The sequence below is a fragment of the Leopardus geoffroyi genome, chromosome B4, assembly GCF_018350155.1.
Source record: "Leopardus geoffroyi isolate Oge1 chromosome B4, O.geoffroyi_Oge1_pat1.0, whole genome shotgun sequence".
In the NCBI taxonomy this organism is placed as follows: domain Eukaryota; kingdom Metazoa; phylum Chordata; class Mammalia; order Carnivora; family Felidae; genus Leopardus; species Leopardus geoffroyi.
The window spans coordinates 83,710,887-83,728,222 of record NC_059341.1 but is presented as its reverse complement, the minus strand read 5'-3'; the positions used below and the strand labels follow the sequence as shown (position 1 = coordinate 83,728,222).

The 17,336-nt window shown below is 44.5% G+C and overlaps 2 protein-coding genes across 8 annotated transcripts in view; both read left to right on the top strand.

Moving 5' to 3' along the window:
* PRIM1 (DNA primase subunit 1) overlaps positions 1–2,830 on the top strand; it is a 51,599-nt gene extending 48,769 nt beyond the window's left edge. For all 4 annotated transcript variants that reach the window (XM_045465499.1, XM_045465498.1, XM_045465500.1 and 1 more), the window contains one exon: positions 1,367–2,830. In XM_045465499.1, the coding sequence (XP_045321455.1) occupies positions 1,367–1,386 (20 nt within the window). In that variant the 3' untranslated portion in view covers positions 1,387–2,830. The remainder of the gene's footprint in view (positions 1–1,366) is intronic.
* Positions 1,514–17,169, top strand: NACA (nascent polypeptide associated complex subunit alpha). Of its 4 annotated transcripts, none has more exons than XM_045465495.1 (8): positions 4,898–5,009; positions 5,873–5,944; positions 14,826–14,911; positions 15,097–15,174; positions 15,464–15,610; positions 15,922–16,050; positions 16,720–16,842; positions 17,044–17,169. In XM_045465495.1, the coding sequence occupies exons 2-8, from the start codon at positions 5,875–5,877 to the stop codon at positions 17,056–17,058; spliced, it is 648 nt and encodes a 215-aa protein (XP_045321451.1). In that variant the 5' UTR covers positions 4,898–5,009; positions 5,873–5,874; the 3' UTR covers positions 17,059–17,169. The 4 variants fall into 4 exon arrangements, with proteins under 4 accessions (XP_045321452.1, XP_045321451.1, XP_045321450.1 ...); XM_045465493.1 differs by lacking the exons at positions 4,898–5,009; positions 5,873–5,944 and adding exons at positions 10,110–11,424; positions 12,438–13,634; XM_045465496.1 differs by lacking the exons at positions 15,922–16,050; positions 16,720–16,842; positions 17,044–17,169 and adding an exon at positions 1,514–1,627 and having other exon boundaries at positions 4,819–5,009; positions 15,464–15,548.
* Positions 17,170–17,336: the final 167 nt, after the last annotated feature.

Below are 17,336 nucleotides of genomic sequence, written 5' to 3'. Positions count from 1 at the left end.
TATTCTATCAGGTACGATGTATCAGGTATCATGAGGGAAACAAAAATTAGTTATACAAAGATGAATTCCACACCATGCCTCCTGCCCTTAGGAAGTACTAACTGATACAAAACAAAGAAGTATAAAATGCCAAGAGATCTCATCTGATTCTGAGAACCTGAGATTTCATATGAAAAGAGTGATATTTGAACTCTTCAGTGAGTTGCTATACAGATTCTAATCCCCAACGCCTATATACCATGCCTTAAGGTATGAGTATGATTTCCACAAGCAGAGATATGATGGGATAAGGGTACAGGAGTGGGAAAAGGTGACAGGTTGTTCATGCTTAAAGGAACAGCAAGGGCAAAAACATTAGAGACAAAAGCATCAGGTCACTCTGGAGGCCATCTAGTACAGCTAATCTTAAAAAAGATGTGTCAGGAAGTGATTGGATAGAAAACTGGAGAAGCAGACTGAAGCCAGGGTATAGATGGCCTTGAATTTCAGTCTTGAGAGTTTGGACTTAATTCAGTAGAGACAAGGAATCTATTAAAGGTTTTTGAGGAAGGTTTTGCCATGATTTATAGTTTAATCTAGCCAGATAAAACTAGCAACAAAAATCTGGGGGGATATAGGGGATATAATAGAGCCCAAGAGGCCAACTGGGCTATTACCATTTAGGAGAATAGCACTGGAGATCTCTAAAAGGTACAAATACTAGAGCCATCCTTGAGAGGTGGTAATGATTTGGAAGCAGAGAGATGAAAGAGGAAAGTTAAGTGTTACAGAAGCAGCCAGGGGAAAGTTTCAAGGAAATTATAAAGTGTCAAATGCAGTATACAAGTGATAAAATCCTGTTGGATATTGGAACCCAAAGGAGATACCAAGAGGACAGCAGTGTCAAAGGAAAAGTTATTTGAATAGGAGAGACCCAAGCATATGTGTAAGCCAAAATGAAAAAAATCAGCAGTGAATATTATTCAGGAGATTGATGTATACCATAGAAAACTGTGGCCATGTTACAGAAATACAAACTCCCTTTCCACTTCATTTCTTAATAAAATTCATGATGGTTAAAAAGTAGTGCCCAAGATAATGCTGAACTCATAGTAGCCACTCAAATATGTGCTTGTTGAATGAACAATGATGACACTGAACTTGGAAAGCCTCAGTGAACCTGCCATTCCAACTGGCCATATTAAGTCCTTTGTACTCTTGTTCTGTACTAGCTCAGCCTGTAATGTGGGCTTCAGCAAGTGTGAAAGCAAATCTTTATGCATGATGTGAATTTAATGGAAGCATTAACCAAATCAGAGTGTGAAAATAAATGGGATTTGTTTTGTTTTACTTTACTGTCCTTTGATAAGAATCTATTCTATTTCAGATTTACAGAAAGACTTCTGAAGATAACAACTCTCCTCAAACCATTGTAGATATCTTCTACCTTCAACCAATAACCAAATACTTCAACAGCATTTAATTAATATGGTGGAACCATATATGTGTTTTAGTGCTCAAAGCAAAATGTCCTTTTCTTGAAAAATAATTATGTTGAAAAGATTCCTGAAACCACCAAAGGAGAGTGTCCAGGTTTCTCGAAGAAGCAGTAATGAGAGGAGCAAGTGGATTGCAAATATTTGTAAAAGTTAGTATCATACAAAGATAATTCTAAGATTTTTGATATACCTTTTACCAGTTGCCATATGTATTTTGATCTACTTCTACCAGCTGCCGTATGTAGAGGCAAGTGAGCAGTAATATGCCGAAGACTTTAATCTCAGCTCAGATACAGCCTCCATATTTCTGGACTGAATATTCTAGGTACATGAGAGCTTTGTCCTTAAGTCGTAGACCTTAAGTTAAATTAATTATACCTAGAGTATGTATTAGGTCACTTCTAATTTTGCTTACTGGTATTTTTATTACCCAGGCCACACCCCACTGCTCATCTTTTAAAAATCATTTTAAATTGGGCATCTAAACATATGAGTTACTAGATTACAATATTAGGGCATAGTAGAGTGTTTTTTTTTTACAACTGTTGCATTTGTAGCTCCTAACTTCTTTCCTCAGAAAATAACTGGATTAGTCAACACCATAGAGCAGCAGCTTAGAATAACCAATTTCACCAACATAAAGCCTATTTTACTTGTCAAGACACTTCCCTTTCTACATATCCAAATACTTAATTTTAAAGGTTTTGTTTCTTCCATATTTGAATTTTTGCAATAGATTCTGAAAGTCAGATTTCTTTTGCCCAGTTTTACAACCAAGCTAAACAAAACAGTCATTCTGGTTTACAGTCCATCTTCTGAGAAACACTGAGAAGTCAAGCTATCAGGCTGGTGCTTTCTATGATTTATGAAAAATTTCCTTCCTTTATATTTCCTTTAACATTGTTTTCTCTGTAGCCACACATTCTTTTTTTTATCTTTTGGTGTATATGTATAAAACAGACTTTGCAGTCAGTACACCGAAATGCCTTGCATTTCCTTCTCTTTTCTAATCTTTTAAGAAAAAACATTAAATACCACTGTGCAAAATTCCTTGTTATTTGAGCTTCTATTTACTATGTATTGTTCAGTTTTTAGGTTTGGAAACCAGTGGGTCAGTTAAAAATTCCTGAATACAAAATTACTAAAGACTCATCACTCCATCTTAACTCAGAATGGGAATGTAAAGGCTGGTGTTATGCTTTCAACAAGAGATATTTCAAGCTTCCAGTATGTCTACCATTATTTTAATGCTTTAATATTAAAGCCCTTGGATAAAGCTGCTGTACTAGCCCATAAAAGTAGTTTCAGAACATATTGTACTCATTGAAAAGAATAAATATTTTTACACTGTATGTTAATTAACTGGAATTTATTTTTTAATTTTTTTAAACATTTATTCATTTTTGAGAGAGCGTGAGTGGGAGAGGGGCAGAGAGAGAGGGAGACACAGAATCCGAAGCAGGCTCCAGGCTCTGAGCTGTCAGCACAGAGCCTGACGTGGGGCTCGAAGTCACAGATCGCAAGATCATGACCTGAGCCGAAGTCAGACACTTAACCAACTGAGCCACCCAGCCGCCCCTAACTAACTGGAATTTAAATGAAAACTTAAAAAAAAAAAATTTTTTTTAAATAATAAAGTCCTTTTTTTTTTTTCAAAATAAATAAATGTTTGGTTCATTAAAGATAGCAGAAACATGCTCAAAGACTATTAACTTCTCTATTCTCTGATTTTGCCAACTCATCGATATATAAGAATTGCAGAAACAAAGGGCACAGAACTGGTTTCCATCTCCATACTTGCCCAATTCATAAAGAAACCCAAAGAAAGAAAATACATCTTTCCTTAGCTAGTCATTAACAACAGAGAAAAGTCAGTGAGCTGGATGGGAAAGAAAGAGGAGTGGTCAAAATAGCTTTACTTATCATCTAAGGAGATGATTGGCTATTACCCTTTCTTCTGAAGGTAAATGGACTGTGCTAACAAATCTTCCAGGTCACATATTTATTTAGAAAAAGTAACAGCACTTTTTAAGTAATGTACATATATTACCTAATTTAATCTTCCTAATAATTCTATGAAGTAGCTACTATTTTCCCCATTTTATAGGTGAGGAAACTGAGGCACAAGCAGGCTAATTAAATCACCCAAGGTTACTACAAGGTGTCCAAGCTGTGATTCAGACAGAGTATGGCGACAGAGTCCATGTTCTTTATATAAGTAATCTCTACACCCAACATGGGGCTTGAACTCATGAACCTGAGAGTAAGAGTCCCATGCTCTTCCAACTGATCTATCCAGGCACCCCTACTGAGTTCATGTTCTTAATTAATCACTCCACAATATTGCTTCCCCTATCTGAAAAGAATCTCAGAATTTCTCAATTCTGGTAAACCCCACTATCTCATTTAATCCTAATTTATTAATGCTCACATCACAAGTAGTTTTCAGAGCATAATGTCACGGCTTCCCTTAAAAGACAGCCACAATTGTCTTAAAGCCATTAGCTCAAATAGTGTTAGCTGTTTTTAAAGTAGTATATTTGTAGGGCTGAGAGAGATGGTATGAAGGGTCAGGGCCCATGGCCTTTTCGTGATCAAAACGCTGAATTACATTCTCTTTTCAGGAGTCATTTTGTTTTCATGTTTTTAATGTTTATTTTTGAAAAAGGGCGGGGGGGGGGGGGGGTCGGGGAGAGACATAATCCAAAGCAGACTCCAGGCTCCAAACTGTGAGCTCTGAGGGGAGGGGCTTGAACTCAGGAACAGTGCTATCGTGACATGAGCTGAAACCCACTGAGCCACCCAGGTGCCCCATCGACTTTACAGAAATCTTACCATATAAAGCATGAGTTCTTAACGTGGGGTCTTGGGACTACTAGAATGGATGAGTTTCAGGATATCTATTTGCCCAAAATACAGGAAAAAGAATTGCCTATGTGCCTACGTTTTTTCTGAGGAGGGTAATTATATATAATAGTTTCAACATCTGTCAAAATTGTGTATTCCAAAAATAAAATAGGGTTAACCTACGTCACTGCTACCTTACAATGATGTGAGTACAATCCGTGGCATTCAGTATTATTTAGTATCTCCTATGTCCCCTCATTAATTGAAAAGGGGTAATTAAAAAGTCACTGCAATACCGCTGTGGCTAAGTTACTGACCAGAGGGCAGAGGGTGCCTGTTTCATGACAATTTCCCTTTGGGTATCAAAATGCCTCGACTTAGGGGATGGGAAGAGGTCGGCTATCTAAGGACTGCCCAGCTATCTAAGGACTGCACAGAGCTGAAGTTCCTGCCAGGCCAGGGCGTTCTGTTCTGAATTCTTACCCTTATTTAGACCTCGTCACCATCCCCGTCAGGGAACAACCGGAGGGGTCACTCGTTAAAGGAAGTGACTGGCGGCTGCTCCTGACCCGGAATCGGATCCTGGTCCCGCCCCCTCCACCAGGCTTCCTTCTGCAACAGGCGTGGGTCACGCTCTCGCTCGCTCTCTTTCTGCCGCCATCTTGGTTCCGCGTTCCCCGCACAGTAAGTCCTGTCTTCGTCGCTACTCTGTATCCGCAGCCATCCGCCTTTTTGCGGACTGAGCCGCCCTGGGGACTGAGAGCTAAGGGGAGTTGGAGGCTTTGTGGGACCACCGGGTTCCTCCTCGCCTCTGGGAAGTGTGGCCTTGGGGCCTCCGGACAAAATGGGGTCTGTGGTTGATATCCTAGCAAAAGCAGAGCAGAAGGGCCGCGGGCCGGGCATGGAGGCCAGTGCTGGGGAGATGAGAGCTGTTGCGGTGTTGGGGGCCGAAGCGGAGTGCGTCTGCTGTTAGGAAAGGTTTCATAAGAACCCGGAGGAGGTTAATGGGGTCACAGCCTTGGAAACCCCCCGCCCCCCCCCCGACACACAGGCCGTTCTTAATTGTGACAAGCGAGTGTTGGGACTTAAGGCGCTTTCTTTCCCCCTCCTGGTTCCCGAAAGTCGACAAACGGGAGTCCTGGAGGTGCCAGCCCAGGCAGAGTGAGTGTAGGAGGGGAGGTTGTGCAGCGTAGCGTCTGAAGTCTCCCGTGGTCGGGAGCCAGACGAGGATGCTCTCCCTCGGGTCGAGAACGCAGTGATGATTGTTGCCCTTGTGGGCTTCGGCGTGTGGAGTAAAAGGAACCCGTGGGCACTAGAAGTCCGTTCTCTGCGGAGTAAAGAGAGGTAGAAGGTGATTTGCTTGATCAGAGATCGGAGGGTCACGTCTTATTTCTTACCTATACCCAGCAGCTTTGGGGAGGGTTGTCCCGACACCTTCATGATTTTTTGCTTAACAGCCCTTCGCAGAGTTTTTAAGAATATTTGACTCTGGGTTGGGCAGCAGAACGGATCCCAGTCAATTCAGGCCTCCTTTTTATTCCCTTCAGAAATGCCTGGTGAAGCCACAGAAACCGTCCCTGCTACAGAGCAGGAGTTGCCACAGCCCCAGGCTGAGACAGGTAGGTTCCCCTAGTCCCTTGCTGTTCATTCAAACTGTAAGAATGACCCTAAGACCATTTGGTGGGTAAAATGACAAAGGGAATACACTTCTGTTTTTCAGAATTAAGTCATTAAAGATGGGCTGTAGCTTTACCAGGGAGGAGAGTCGCTGATACTAACTGCTGTCCTGGAGGGACTTCATTAGGGAATGGAATGTAAACAGTATATTTAAGTATTAAAATCTCCCTGGCCCACTTTGTGGGTTATGGTAACTGCCTCAAAGGGCATTCTGTGGAACCCTCACCTCACATAGAACTGAGCTGGGAAGGGGCTCGGTGATTCTTACCTATTGGAACTGGCTGACACACTTGCAGGCCAAGGAGACCTGAGCTTTTGTGAAGTTCTAGCCAGCAAGTTGCACCAAGGTTTTAGGTGGCAGAGCTTGGCATTGTGCCTTCATCACATGTCTGGATGAGATGTGTCCTACTGGGCCCCAGGGCACTCGTATGTGGGTTAACTTATTTTATGAGTTGGTGTTGAGATTTCTGGTGTGCTGAAATAATGCCTGCATCAGTAGCTTGCCAGAACCCAATATTGAAATAAACGTTTCTTTTGACTACTTCTTCATCTTTGAAATTAATGGATGTAAAGGCAAGTTTTGAATAGTGGTTAAAATGTATCTCTAGAAAACTTAAGAGATAGCGAAAAAATATTTAATGATATTCTTGCTGCGTCAGTTGTGCTGAAATAAAGGGAATCTTCGGGCTGCAACTTACATTCTCACTGTCTTTTGTTGTAATTATATATATTTTTTTTAACTTCACCTGTCACTTAAGGGCAGTTTCTTTCTCTTTCTGGAATTAAAATAGAGTTGTTTATAGTTAAAAGCATTGAGGTTCTCTCCCCCCACCTGTCTGATTTTAGCAGCTGAAGGGATTAATACAGCTGCTAGAAAAGAAAAAGGAGGGGGCCTCTGAGCTAGTGAACAAGCTGTATGAAATCCTTGAAGTACAAGGAATTTAATGGAGGGAGAAAATAAAGGACTGGTCTCAAACAATCCTGTAATTCAATGCTAACCAAAACCTTATTCAACAATTTGATTTTACAAATGTAGAGACTGAAATTTAGATGAATTTCAAATAATCTGTTTCAAGCCTCAAAACTAATGCCATTTGCTTCTGAAGCAATCCTTAATGCTGGTAAGCTTATTTCTGAATAGTTTGAGCTTGTACAGTTGGTTTAATAATAAGAGGGTGCCAGTGATAAAACACTCTGAATTTTTTTCTGTAACTATAATTAAGTGATTACTATAATGAAAAAACTAGCCCAAAGAATTGGTTATAGTGTCTAAAGCAGGTAACTTGGGCCTTACCCCATCTTGAAATCCAGTCAGAGGAAAACATTCTAAGTTTCAAATTCTGAGTAATGTGTTAGGAAGCATTTACACTGTAATCATAAGACTTTGAATTACCAACTCTCCAGGAAAAACTGGTTGAGCCGCCTGTCTTTTCTGTAGTTGGATACTGGTTGAATAAATTGTGAGTTTGGATGCTGTGGGTTGTTTTGTTTTCATTTTTTAATTTCCTTCTAGGTATTGAGCATTTGTTGGTCTAATCCTATGCTCCAAATAGTAAGCATGGTAGTTTTTCATCATTCAGAAAATCTTTTGCTGAGCTTTACTCTAGTAAAGCTAGAACATTGGTCTATTTTGGCAGAATGACATACTTATCCAAATTAAGGGGTAGAAAACCAGTGTATTCCCCACTCCAGTTCCCTTCTTCCAAAATAGAACCACAGTCTGGTTTAACAAGTTGGTCTACAGTTTCATAATACAATCCCTACCCTTGTGACTAAGCTCTCTCCCTGGCAGTCTGGTTCATCTTAGATTGATGTCTGAAGGGCTAACATTACCTAGGAAGGTCTGTAGAAACTATGAAGTAAAACCCATTTGTGGTTGGTTTTTTGTTTGTTTTGGGTGAGTGGGTAAACGGAGGCATAGAGAGGCAGAGTGACTTAGTTCTTAATACTTCATATTGAATTGTGTGCCAGATACCACCTTCCTAAAACTTTATTCTAAGAGTCAGATTTTTTTCTTACCTTAGTGGAAGCCTGAGCATATAAAGACTTGTTTTTTTTCTCATTTAGCTCCGACTCCTGGTCGTTATCACCACTCACTGCCTTCCTTGTTCTGATTCTCAGTGTCTGTTTCACTGAAACAGACTGATCCTTGGGGGACAGAGTAGAACAGCTATTCTTCTAGTGGTATTCTATGGCCTATAAGAAAAACTTAGGGTTTGTTTGAGGAAGGAAGGGAGGAGGGCACATCTGGGAAAGGATGGAAAGCATGCTATTCCCAACCCCACTCTTAGGCCTGTGCTCCCCATTTAGAGACTAATAGGCTGCTTAGACTGTTCTTTTCACCTTAAAATTGTTTTTTGTAGGTTTTGTTGGTTTGGTTTGGTTTGGTTTGGTTTTGGTAGGACATGGGAGATGGGGAGAGGGATGTGTTCTTACTGGACCACTGAAATATGTTTGGGGAAGGTTGCTGTTGCCTGTCACCTTTGTCTAATCCTGTGTGGTGACTTTCATTCTCAGATTAAAAAATTCTGTGTTTCCTGTGAGGCATGTTGTACCAAGTTGGGCTGCATAACTCACCTTTGTTTTTTTCCTTCCCTCTCCTTCTTTATTCCCCTTTTTTGCTTTTCTCCTCCAGCTATGCTTCCTGTGTCTTCAGCCTTGAATGTCACTGCTGCCTTAGGGCAGCCTGAATCTACCCTTCCCCCTTCTTGTTCCCTGGCTCCCCAACAATGCCCTCTGGCAACCCCTAACCAGCCTTCCCCATTTCTTTCTCCCTCTAGTGTTGCTTCAACCCCTTTTGAAGCTCCTTTTCCCCAGTCATCCTCTGGGACAGCCCTGCCTTTGGGAGTTGTCCCTTCCCCCACTGACACCCCAGCTTTCCTGCCAAACCTACTAGGGCCTCCCATCTCCCCAGCTGCCTTAGCTCTGGCCTCTCCCATGATAACTCCAACTCTGAAAGGCGCCCATTCTTCTTCAGCTCCCTTGGCTCTGGTGGCCTTGGCTCCCCACTCAGTTCAGAAGAACTCTGCTCATCCACTTAACCCTCTTAGTTCACCTCCTTCGATTGCTGTGACTAAGTCAGGGTCAGTGACCTCCCTGTCATCTCCCATTGCTTCCTCAGAACCAAAGACCTCTCCTATTCAAGACCCCTTACAAGTAGACCCTCAAAAAATTACCCCCGTCCCTCCAAGTATAGTCAGTGCTGTTCCTGCCCATGTTGGAACTCCCTTGGCCTCTGTTCAGTCTGGAGTAGCCTCATGTCCTCAGATGCCACCCACCACTCCCCTAGCCATCACTCCCCCTCAGTTCAGAGACATCCCTGTTTCCTCAGCTCTGACTTCTCAACAAAACAAGGAAAGCCTCAGCCTAAAGGGACCCCATAGTTCACCTGCTGCCTTATCTGTTTCAACCCAGTCTATTTCTGTGTCTCCCAACATCTCTCCAGTTTTTCTCCCTTCTCTAGGCTCTCACCCTGCACCTTTACATCAGAGTTCTCTTGGTTCTCCTATTCAGCCCTTAGGTCAAACAGGCCATAATGTTCTGTCAGATGCTATACTGAATGCCACTTCTGCAGATCATTCTTCCACAGGGACCTCTTACCCTTCTCAGAGATCTGTAATTCCTCCCCCTCCTTCCAAAAATGAGGTGACTTCTGCTGCTGTGGCTGCTTTTCCAGCAGGGACTCGAGATTCCCCTTTGACTCTTTCTGTTGACAAAGATCCCTCTGCTGTCACTGGCATAGCCTCCTACAACCCCTCTGGTTCATTAAATGTAGCTACCTCTTCTCCATTATCTCCTACAGCCTCTCTCATTCTCAAAGGTTCTCCTGATGCCACTCATCATCAGCCTTTGGTGGCCCAAATTCCTGCTTCTCCAGAGAGTCCAAGCTTGAAAGAAGCTCCTGTTTGTTCTGTTGGAACCACCCCGTTTGTTATGGCTAACCCCTCTACAGTTTCTGCAGCACCTACTACCTTTGAGATAGCTACTTGTGTCTCTCCTCCAGTTTCATCAGGTCCCATAAGTAGTAAGGACTCCACTTCCCATACTGCCCTTGTTATAACTCCTGTGGCTCCCAAAGAGCTTCCTGCTCCTCAAGTAACAACCCCTCTGGGAATACCAGTCTCTCCTCCTCTGCCAGCCCCTGAGAACCCCAAAAGTCTCCCTGCATCAGTATTGGTAAAGTTACCAACACAGAAAGATCTCCAGACTTCACCTGCCTCTGGTGCTGGAGCCCCTGTTTCACCAGTCCAGGCAGGACTCCCTATCAAGAAAGACCCTACTCTAATACCATTGGCCCTGGCAGCCCCTGAAAATCCCCCCTCTTCCCAAAGTACATCATCATCATTGGAGATCCCTCTTTCCCCTGAAACCACCTTAGCAAAGAAAAGCCTTGTAGAGCCTCTCCCTCTAGTTATGCCAGTCAATACTACTCCCTCTCCTCTGGGTGTTAACTCTCCAACCTCTGTAATCAAGACAGATCCTTATGCAAGCCCAGACCCCACGAGTCTGCTTCCCAGAAGTTCTCTCCCTACCCCAACCATGGCTACATTTTCTGCTGCCACTGCTGGGGTGGCTCCTACCACTATAGCCAGCCCTTTCCTAGGAGCTGTCTCTTTGGCTCATAAAAGCCACCCAGATAAGGAGGTTAGTTCCACTCTTACTATTTTACCTTTGGTTCCACCAGCCTCCGAAAGTTACCCTGTGGCTCCAACTGTGACTTTACCCCCCCAGAATGTTTCTGCTTTTCCAGCTGCCATGGCACTGGCCCCCGAAATTCCCAAGTCTGAGCCCTTTCCCTCTCTTCCTCCTCAAGGTGCAAAGAAAGTTCATGGTATTTCTCATACCTCGGCATTGGAACCTGTGGCTTCCTCTCCTGAAGGGCACCCAACCAAGGACTCTGGTTCTTCTGTTAATACATCTTCTCAAGGAACTTCCCTAGCTGACTCCACATCTCGTTTAGGGACTAGTGTGTCTCCCCAAACTAAAAGATGTCCAACCAAGAAGGGTTCAACTACTTCTACCTTAACTCTTTCTAAAAGCGTACCTGCTATCCCTGATACTCCTCCTGGAAATCACTCATCCCCTATTTCTCCAGTTGAAGCTTCCTTTCTTCCAGAGGCCAATCTTTCTTTTCAAGTCCCTAAAGGGTCATTGGCCAAGAAGCATTCCCCTACTCCATCCCCCAAAGAGGCCCCAGATACCCCATCTCCCAAAGAGGCCTCCACTCCCCCAGCTGTGGCTCCTCCCTCCCCCAAAAAGTCCCAAGCAGCTTCATCCCCCAAGAGAGCCCCAACTACTCCATCTCCCAAAGGAACCTCCACTGCCCCAGCTGTGGCTCCCCCTGCCCCCAAAGGGGGCCCAACAACTCTATCCCCTAAAGAGACATCCACTCCAGCAGTGAATCCTTCCTGCCCCAAAGGGGGCCCAGCAACCCCATCCCCTAAAGAGCCTTCCACTCCTCCATCTATGACTCCTTCCTCCCCCAAAGAGTCCCCAGCTACCCAACTTCCCAGAGGGGCCCCTACCCCAGAAGCTGTGGCTCCTGCCTCTCCCAAAGAGTCCCAAGCAACTCCAGCCCCCAAAAGAGCCCCAGCTGTGGCTCCTCCAGCCCCCAAAAAGTCCCAAGCAACTCCAGCCCCCAAAAGAACCCCAGCTACTCCATCTCCCAAAGGGGCCTCCACTGCCCCAGCTGTGGCTCCCGCCTCCCCCAAAGGGGGCCCAGCAATTCCATCCCCTAAAGAAACCTCCACTCCCCCAGCTATGACTCCTTCCTCCCCCAGAGAATCCCCAGCTACCCAACCTCCCAGCGGAGCTCCCACTACCCCAGCTGTGGCTTCTGCCTCTCCCAAAGAGTCCCAAGCAACTCCAGCCCCCAAAGGGGGCCCAGCAACCCCATCCTCTAAAGAGACCTCCACTCCACCAGCTAGGACTCCTCCCTCCCCCAAAGGGGGCCCAGCAACCCCATCCTCTAAAGAGACCTCCACTCCACCAGCTAGGACTCCTCCCTCCCCCAAAGGGGGCCCAGCAACCCCATCCTCTAAAGAGACCTCCACTCCACCAGCTAGGACTCCTCCCTCCCCCAAAGGGGGCCCAGTAACCCCATCCTCTAAAGAGACCTCCACTCCACCAGCTAGGACTCCTTCCTCCCCCAAAGCTGCCCAACCTCCCAGAGAGGCCCCCACCCCTCAAGCTGTGGCTCCTGCCTCTTCCAAAGAGTCCCAAGCAACTCCAGCCCCCAAAAGAGCCCCAGCTTCCCCACTTCCTAAAGGGACCCCCTTTGTCCCAGCTGTGGCTCCTCCCTCCCCCAAAAAGTCCCAAGCAACTCCAGCCCCCAAAAAAGCCCCAGCAACTTCGTCTCCCAAAGGGTCCCCTAATGCCCCAGCTGTAGCTCTTCCCTCCCCAAAGAGTCCTCAGCTACCCAACCTCCCAAAGGAGCCCCCACTCCCCCAACTGTGGCTCCTCCCTCCCCGAAAGGAGGACCAGCAATTGTATCCCCTAAAGAGGCCCCCACTTCCCCAATGACTCCTCCCTCCCCCAAAGGGGCCTCAGCTGCTTCATCTCTCAAAGGGACCCTTACTCCCTCAGCTGTGACTCCTTCCTCCCACAAAGAGTCTCCAGAAACTCCAGCCCCCAAGGGGGCCCCAACAACCCCACCTCCCAAGCGGGCCTCCACTCTCCCAGCTCTGACTCCTTCCTCCCCCAAAGAGTCTCTAGCTACCCCATCCTCCAGAGGGACCTCAGCAACTCCATCTCCCAAAAGAGCCCCAGGGACTCCATCCTCCAAAGGAACCTCAGCAGCTTCATCCCCCAAAAGAGCACCAGCTACCCCATCCTCCACAGGTGCCCCCACTCCCTCATCTGAGATTTCTCCCTCACCCAAAGAGGCCCCTATATCTCCAGTTTCAGTTACTTGTCCCTTGGGGTCCACTGCCCCTCAGGCATCTAAAGGCCTACCAATAATGAAAGGTCCCACAGCTCTCAAACCAGTACTTGTTGCCCCAGCTCCAGAAAGTGCACCAGTTGTCACAGTTCCCTCTGAGAAAGATCCACTGGCCAAGAAGAGTTCTGCTACTCCACCTCCTGTGTGCCCCGATCCCTCAGCCAAGAATGGTACTAAAGGACCCCTTTCTACATTGGCTCCAGCCCCTCTACTGACAGTCTCTGCTCAGAAAGCCTCTTCTCCAAAGACTCCCAAAACCCTTCCTGTTTCTCCGTTAAAAGGCAAAGATTCTTTTCATTCCCCAAAGAGCCCCTTGGCTCTTGCTCCTGAGTCTGTGACCTCTACCCCTCTAGCAACAGCTTCCTCTGAGAAGGTCCTTCCTAATGCTGGATCAGCATCTGTCTCTCCAGCACCCACCCCACCAGTCTCTCTGCCTCTCCCTCCCTCCCCAGTTCCCCCTCTGCTTCCTAAACAGCAGTTTCTGCCGTCCTCACCTGGGCTGGTGCTGGAATCACCCTGTAAGCCCTCAGCCCCTGCTGATGAGGATGAGCTGCCGCCTCTGATTCCCCCGGAACCAATCTCGGGGGGAGTGCCTTTCCAGTCGGTCCTCGTCAACATGCCCACCCCTAAACCTGCTGGGATCCCTGCCCCAACCCCCTCTGCCAAGCAGCCTGTTCTGAAGAACAACAAGGGTATTTGCCTTGGTTTGCTGTGTGCATGGTGTGTCGCCCACACCCCTCCTGGGGCTACCCACCGATACTAACCCTAGGATGCGCCGCTTTCTCCAGTATATCTGCTTGTGTTTGGACATAGAACATAGAATTATACCATTTTAAATGTAAAAGCTCTAGGTATATGAAACAATCTTGGTTTTCATCACCTCAGATAGTGTGTTTTGTATTATCTTGTGTAATGTGGTCCAGGCTAACCCTGGATCTGCCATTGTTCTTACCTGAATAATCTGACATTGAAAACCAAGACCTATTAGACCCTTTAATTTGCTCTAATCTCTGCCACATGACTAACTTTGTCCCTGGGCCTGGGATTTGCTAAAATGCTGGGAAATATGGAACTATTTGAGTTTCTTTTTACTTCTTAGATTTAGTAATGACCAGTGCCCAAGGGACTCCCTTTCCAAGACCTTTTCCTAGCCTGAGAATGGTGCAGGTGTATGCTTTTTTTTCCTCTCAGTAGTCTTTATTGATGCTTGGCCTTTTGATTGAGGTAAATTTAAAATGTGTGAATTATATTTGGAAGATGGGAGAGAGAGGTCACAGGACAGAATCTAACAGGTGAGTGTTAGAACTACAGGTGGGCAATCATTGAGAATCTTCAAGCTAAGTTCATTAGACCAAATTGCTAGAGTAAGTGGTTTGAAAATAAGGCTAAATGTGTGTACACAACTGTTTCTGGCCTTCCCCAACCCAATATAAAGGATAAGAGGAAAATGTCCTCTCTGGCCTGCCTCCACAATGTGAACTTACTGCCTTTTCACCTAAATATAACTGGAGATACCTTGTCTGCCAGAACCTCTTTGGGATGGTTGAGCAATTGGGTAGAATTTGGAGTTAGGTAGGTCATTGGTATTTGCCGGTGCCAGTGAGTAAACACCTTGAGAGAAAGGAAGCAGTTACAGTTTATAAACTGCTTGGCCTGTAACTAGTAATTACCTCATTTCTGGGGCCGGGTCTTTAATGGATGTGTACACACTAGTTTGTGACTAAGTTGGAGTCTGTCAAGCTGGCTTCACACAAGTCAGTTGGTTTACACTTAACTTTGTGAGGTCTAGCATAAGCCAGTGACCTCTAGTCCAGGCAGTCTATGGTGAGGTGCCTCCTCCTCATAATGTACTTTAAAATAGTAAAAGTTATTTGTCATCTCAGGGTCTGGAACAGAATCGGACAGTGATGAATCAGTACCAGAGCTTGAGGAACAGGATTCCACACAGGCAACCACCCAACAAGCCCAGGTCGGTATTCTCTTATTCACTGGTCAAAATACTTGTGCCAAGGAAGCATTGGAGAACGAGAATTGATCAGAGGAGCTGACTTAAGTATTTGGAGAAGTGTAGCTTCATAAAGGGAAAACCTCAGGATTTTGGTATCTGGGCTTTATTTACATTCCAGTTTACTCATAGCTGTTTTATCTTCTTAGCTGGCAGCAGCAGCTGAAATTGATGAAGAACCAGTCAGTAAAGCAAAACAGAGCCGGAGTGAAAAGAAGGCACGGAAGGTGAGATTTTAAGTCATAAACCAAGAATTAAAGCTTCTGATGAAGCAGCTTTAGAGAGGGGAAACTGTAGTGTTAGTATCATATTTATATATTTATTTTTTTGTTAGTATCATATTTAAAGTGACAGAAATTATTATGGTAGAAAACCCAGGAGCCCGGGAAGCCAATTCTGTATTATATAAACTTAGCCTAGGAAAAGGCTTTGTTGTGGTTGTAGTTACTACTGTGTTCTTTACTTACTGAAGCTGCTTTTAAAGAAATTAAAAACCTGATGTTTTCTATTTCTTAGGCTATGTCCAAACTAGGTCTTCGACAGGTTACAGGGGTTACAAGAGTCACTATCCGGAAATCTAAGAATATCCTCTTTGTCATCACAAAACCAGATGTCTACAAGAGCCCAGCTTCAGATACCTACATAGTTTTTGGGGAAGCCAAGGTAAAGAAAGTTTTCCTGTGTGTTACAGATGTTTAGTAGCATCATACCCAGGTGTAGTAAAAAAAATCTCCAGACATTTGACAGATGTTCCTGGGTCAAAATCCCCTCCCAGTTGAGAACCACTGTTCTAGAGCTAAGCTACTACTCTTTCCACGGTGATGTATAATCTTAGTGAGGGCAAGCAATTTAAAGCTACCTAGTAAGTTAACCTGAAGTGGTTTTAGATTGAGAATTTGGAAAAGATATAAATGATTTATTTCATTTACTGCAGACTGATCTATTCACATAAGTCTATATTTTCTGCCCTTTAGATCGAGGATTTATCTCAGCAGGCACAACTAGCAGCTGCTGAGAAATTCAAAGTTCAAGGTGAAGCTGTCTCAAACATTCAAGAAAACACACAGACTCCAACTGTACAAGAAGAGAGTGAAGAGGAAGAGGTACATAGGAAAATATTTTATACTTTTAATTCTCCGGTTTATATTGGTGGAAGGATTCTGTATTGCTTTAAGCTCTCGAACTGCATTGAGTTAAATAGTTTCTGAGTTATATTAAGAACTAAATTCGGTGCGGGGCTCCTGGGTGGCTCAGTCACTTAGCATCCGAATTTGGCTCAGGTTGTGATCTCCTGGTTTGTGAGTTTGAGCCCTGCGTCAGGCTCTGTACTGATAGCTCAGAGCCTAGAGCCTGCTTCGGATTCTATGTCTCCCTCTCTCTGCCCCTCCCCTGTTTGTGCACTCTCCGTCTCTCTCAAAGAATAAATAAACGTTTAAAAAAAAAAAAAAAAAAAAAAAAAAACAGATTCGGCACACTTGGGTGGCTCAGTCAGTTAAGTGTCTGACTTTTGATTTTGGCTTAGGTCATTATCTCACGGTTCATGGGATGGAGCCCCATGTCAGGCTCTGTGCTGATAACCAATTCTTTCTCTCCCTCTCTTTCTTGCCCCTCCATGTCTCATGTGTTCTCTCTGTCTCTCTCAAAATAAACATTAAAAAAAATAAAAAATAGATTCAAGAGACTCCTAACTCGCAAAGAACTGCTAGAGTTGTTCTTGCCTTTAGTTTATTGTTTTTGTTTTCTCTCTCTCTCTCTCTCTCTCTCTCTCTCAGGTTGATGAAACAGGTGTAGAGGTTAAGGACATAGAACTGGTCATGTCGCAAGCAAATGTATCAAGAGCAAAGGCAGTTCGAGCCCTGAAGAACAACAGTAATGATATTGTAAATGCTATTATGGTAAGTGTCCAAGCCTTTATCCTTTATTCCTTAACTCTCTCTTCCCTGACCAATTATGGATGACTTTATTTTCTGTGGCTTAATATCAATCAGCCAGTTAGGAAGCTTCAGAACAAAATCTATTCTGTATTACCTCATATTTTAGTGTCCTGAATTCTTAATCTGCCTATAACTACTTCTAATGATTTTTTTCTTTTACAGGAATTAACAATGTAACCGTCTGAAAACGAGGACCCTTTTTTGGTGTTTCAAAAGAATAACTGCAGCTTGGTTTGAAATTTGTACTGTTTCTATCATTAATAAAGTTATGGCTTCTTGTTGGATGAACTCAGTAGGTGCTTAGTCTCTTCCCCCTCCCTTCCCCCCCGACCCCAAAAATGAAGGCTCTAGAAATGAAAACACATTAATTACTCTTAAGACTTCAACTTCAGTTGAAAAGATTTAGTACAAGGTTGGAGAGCGTACATACATAATGGATGTGGATGAAAAGATTG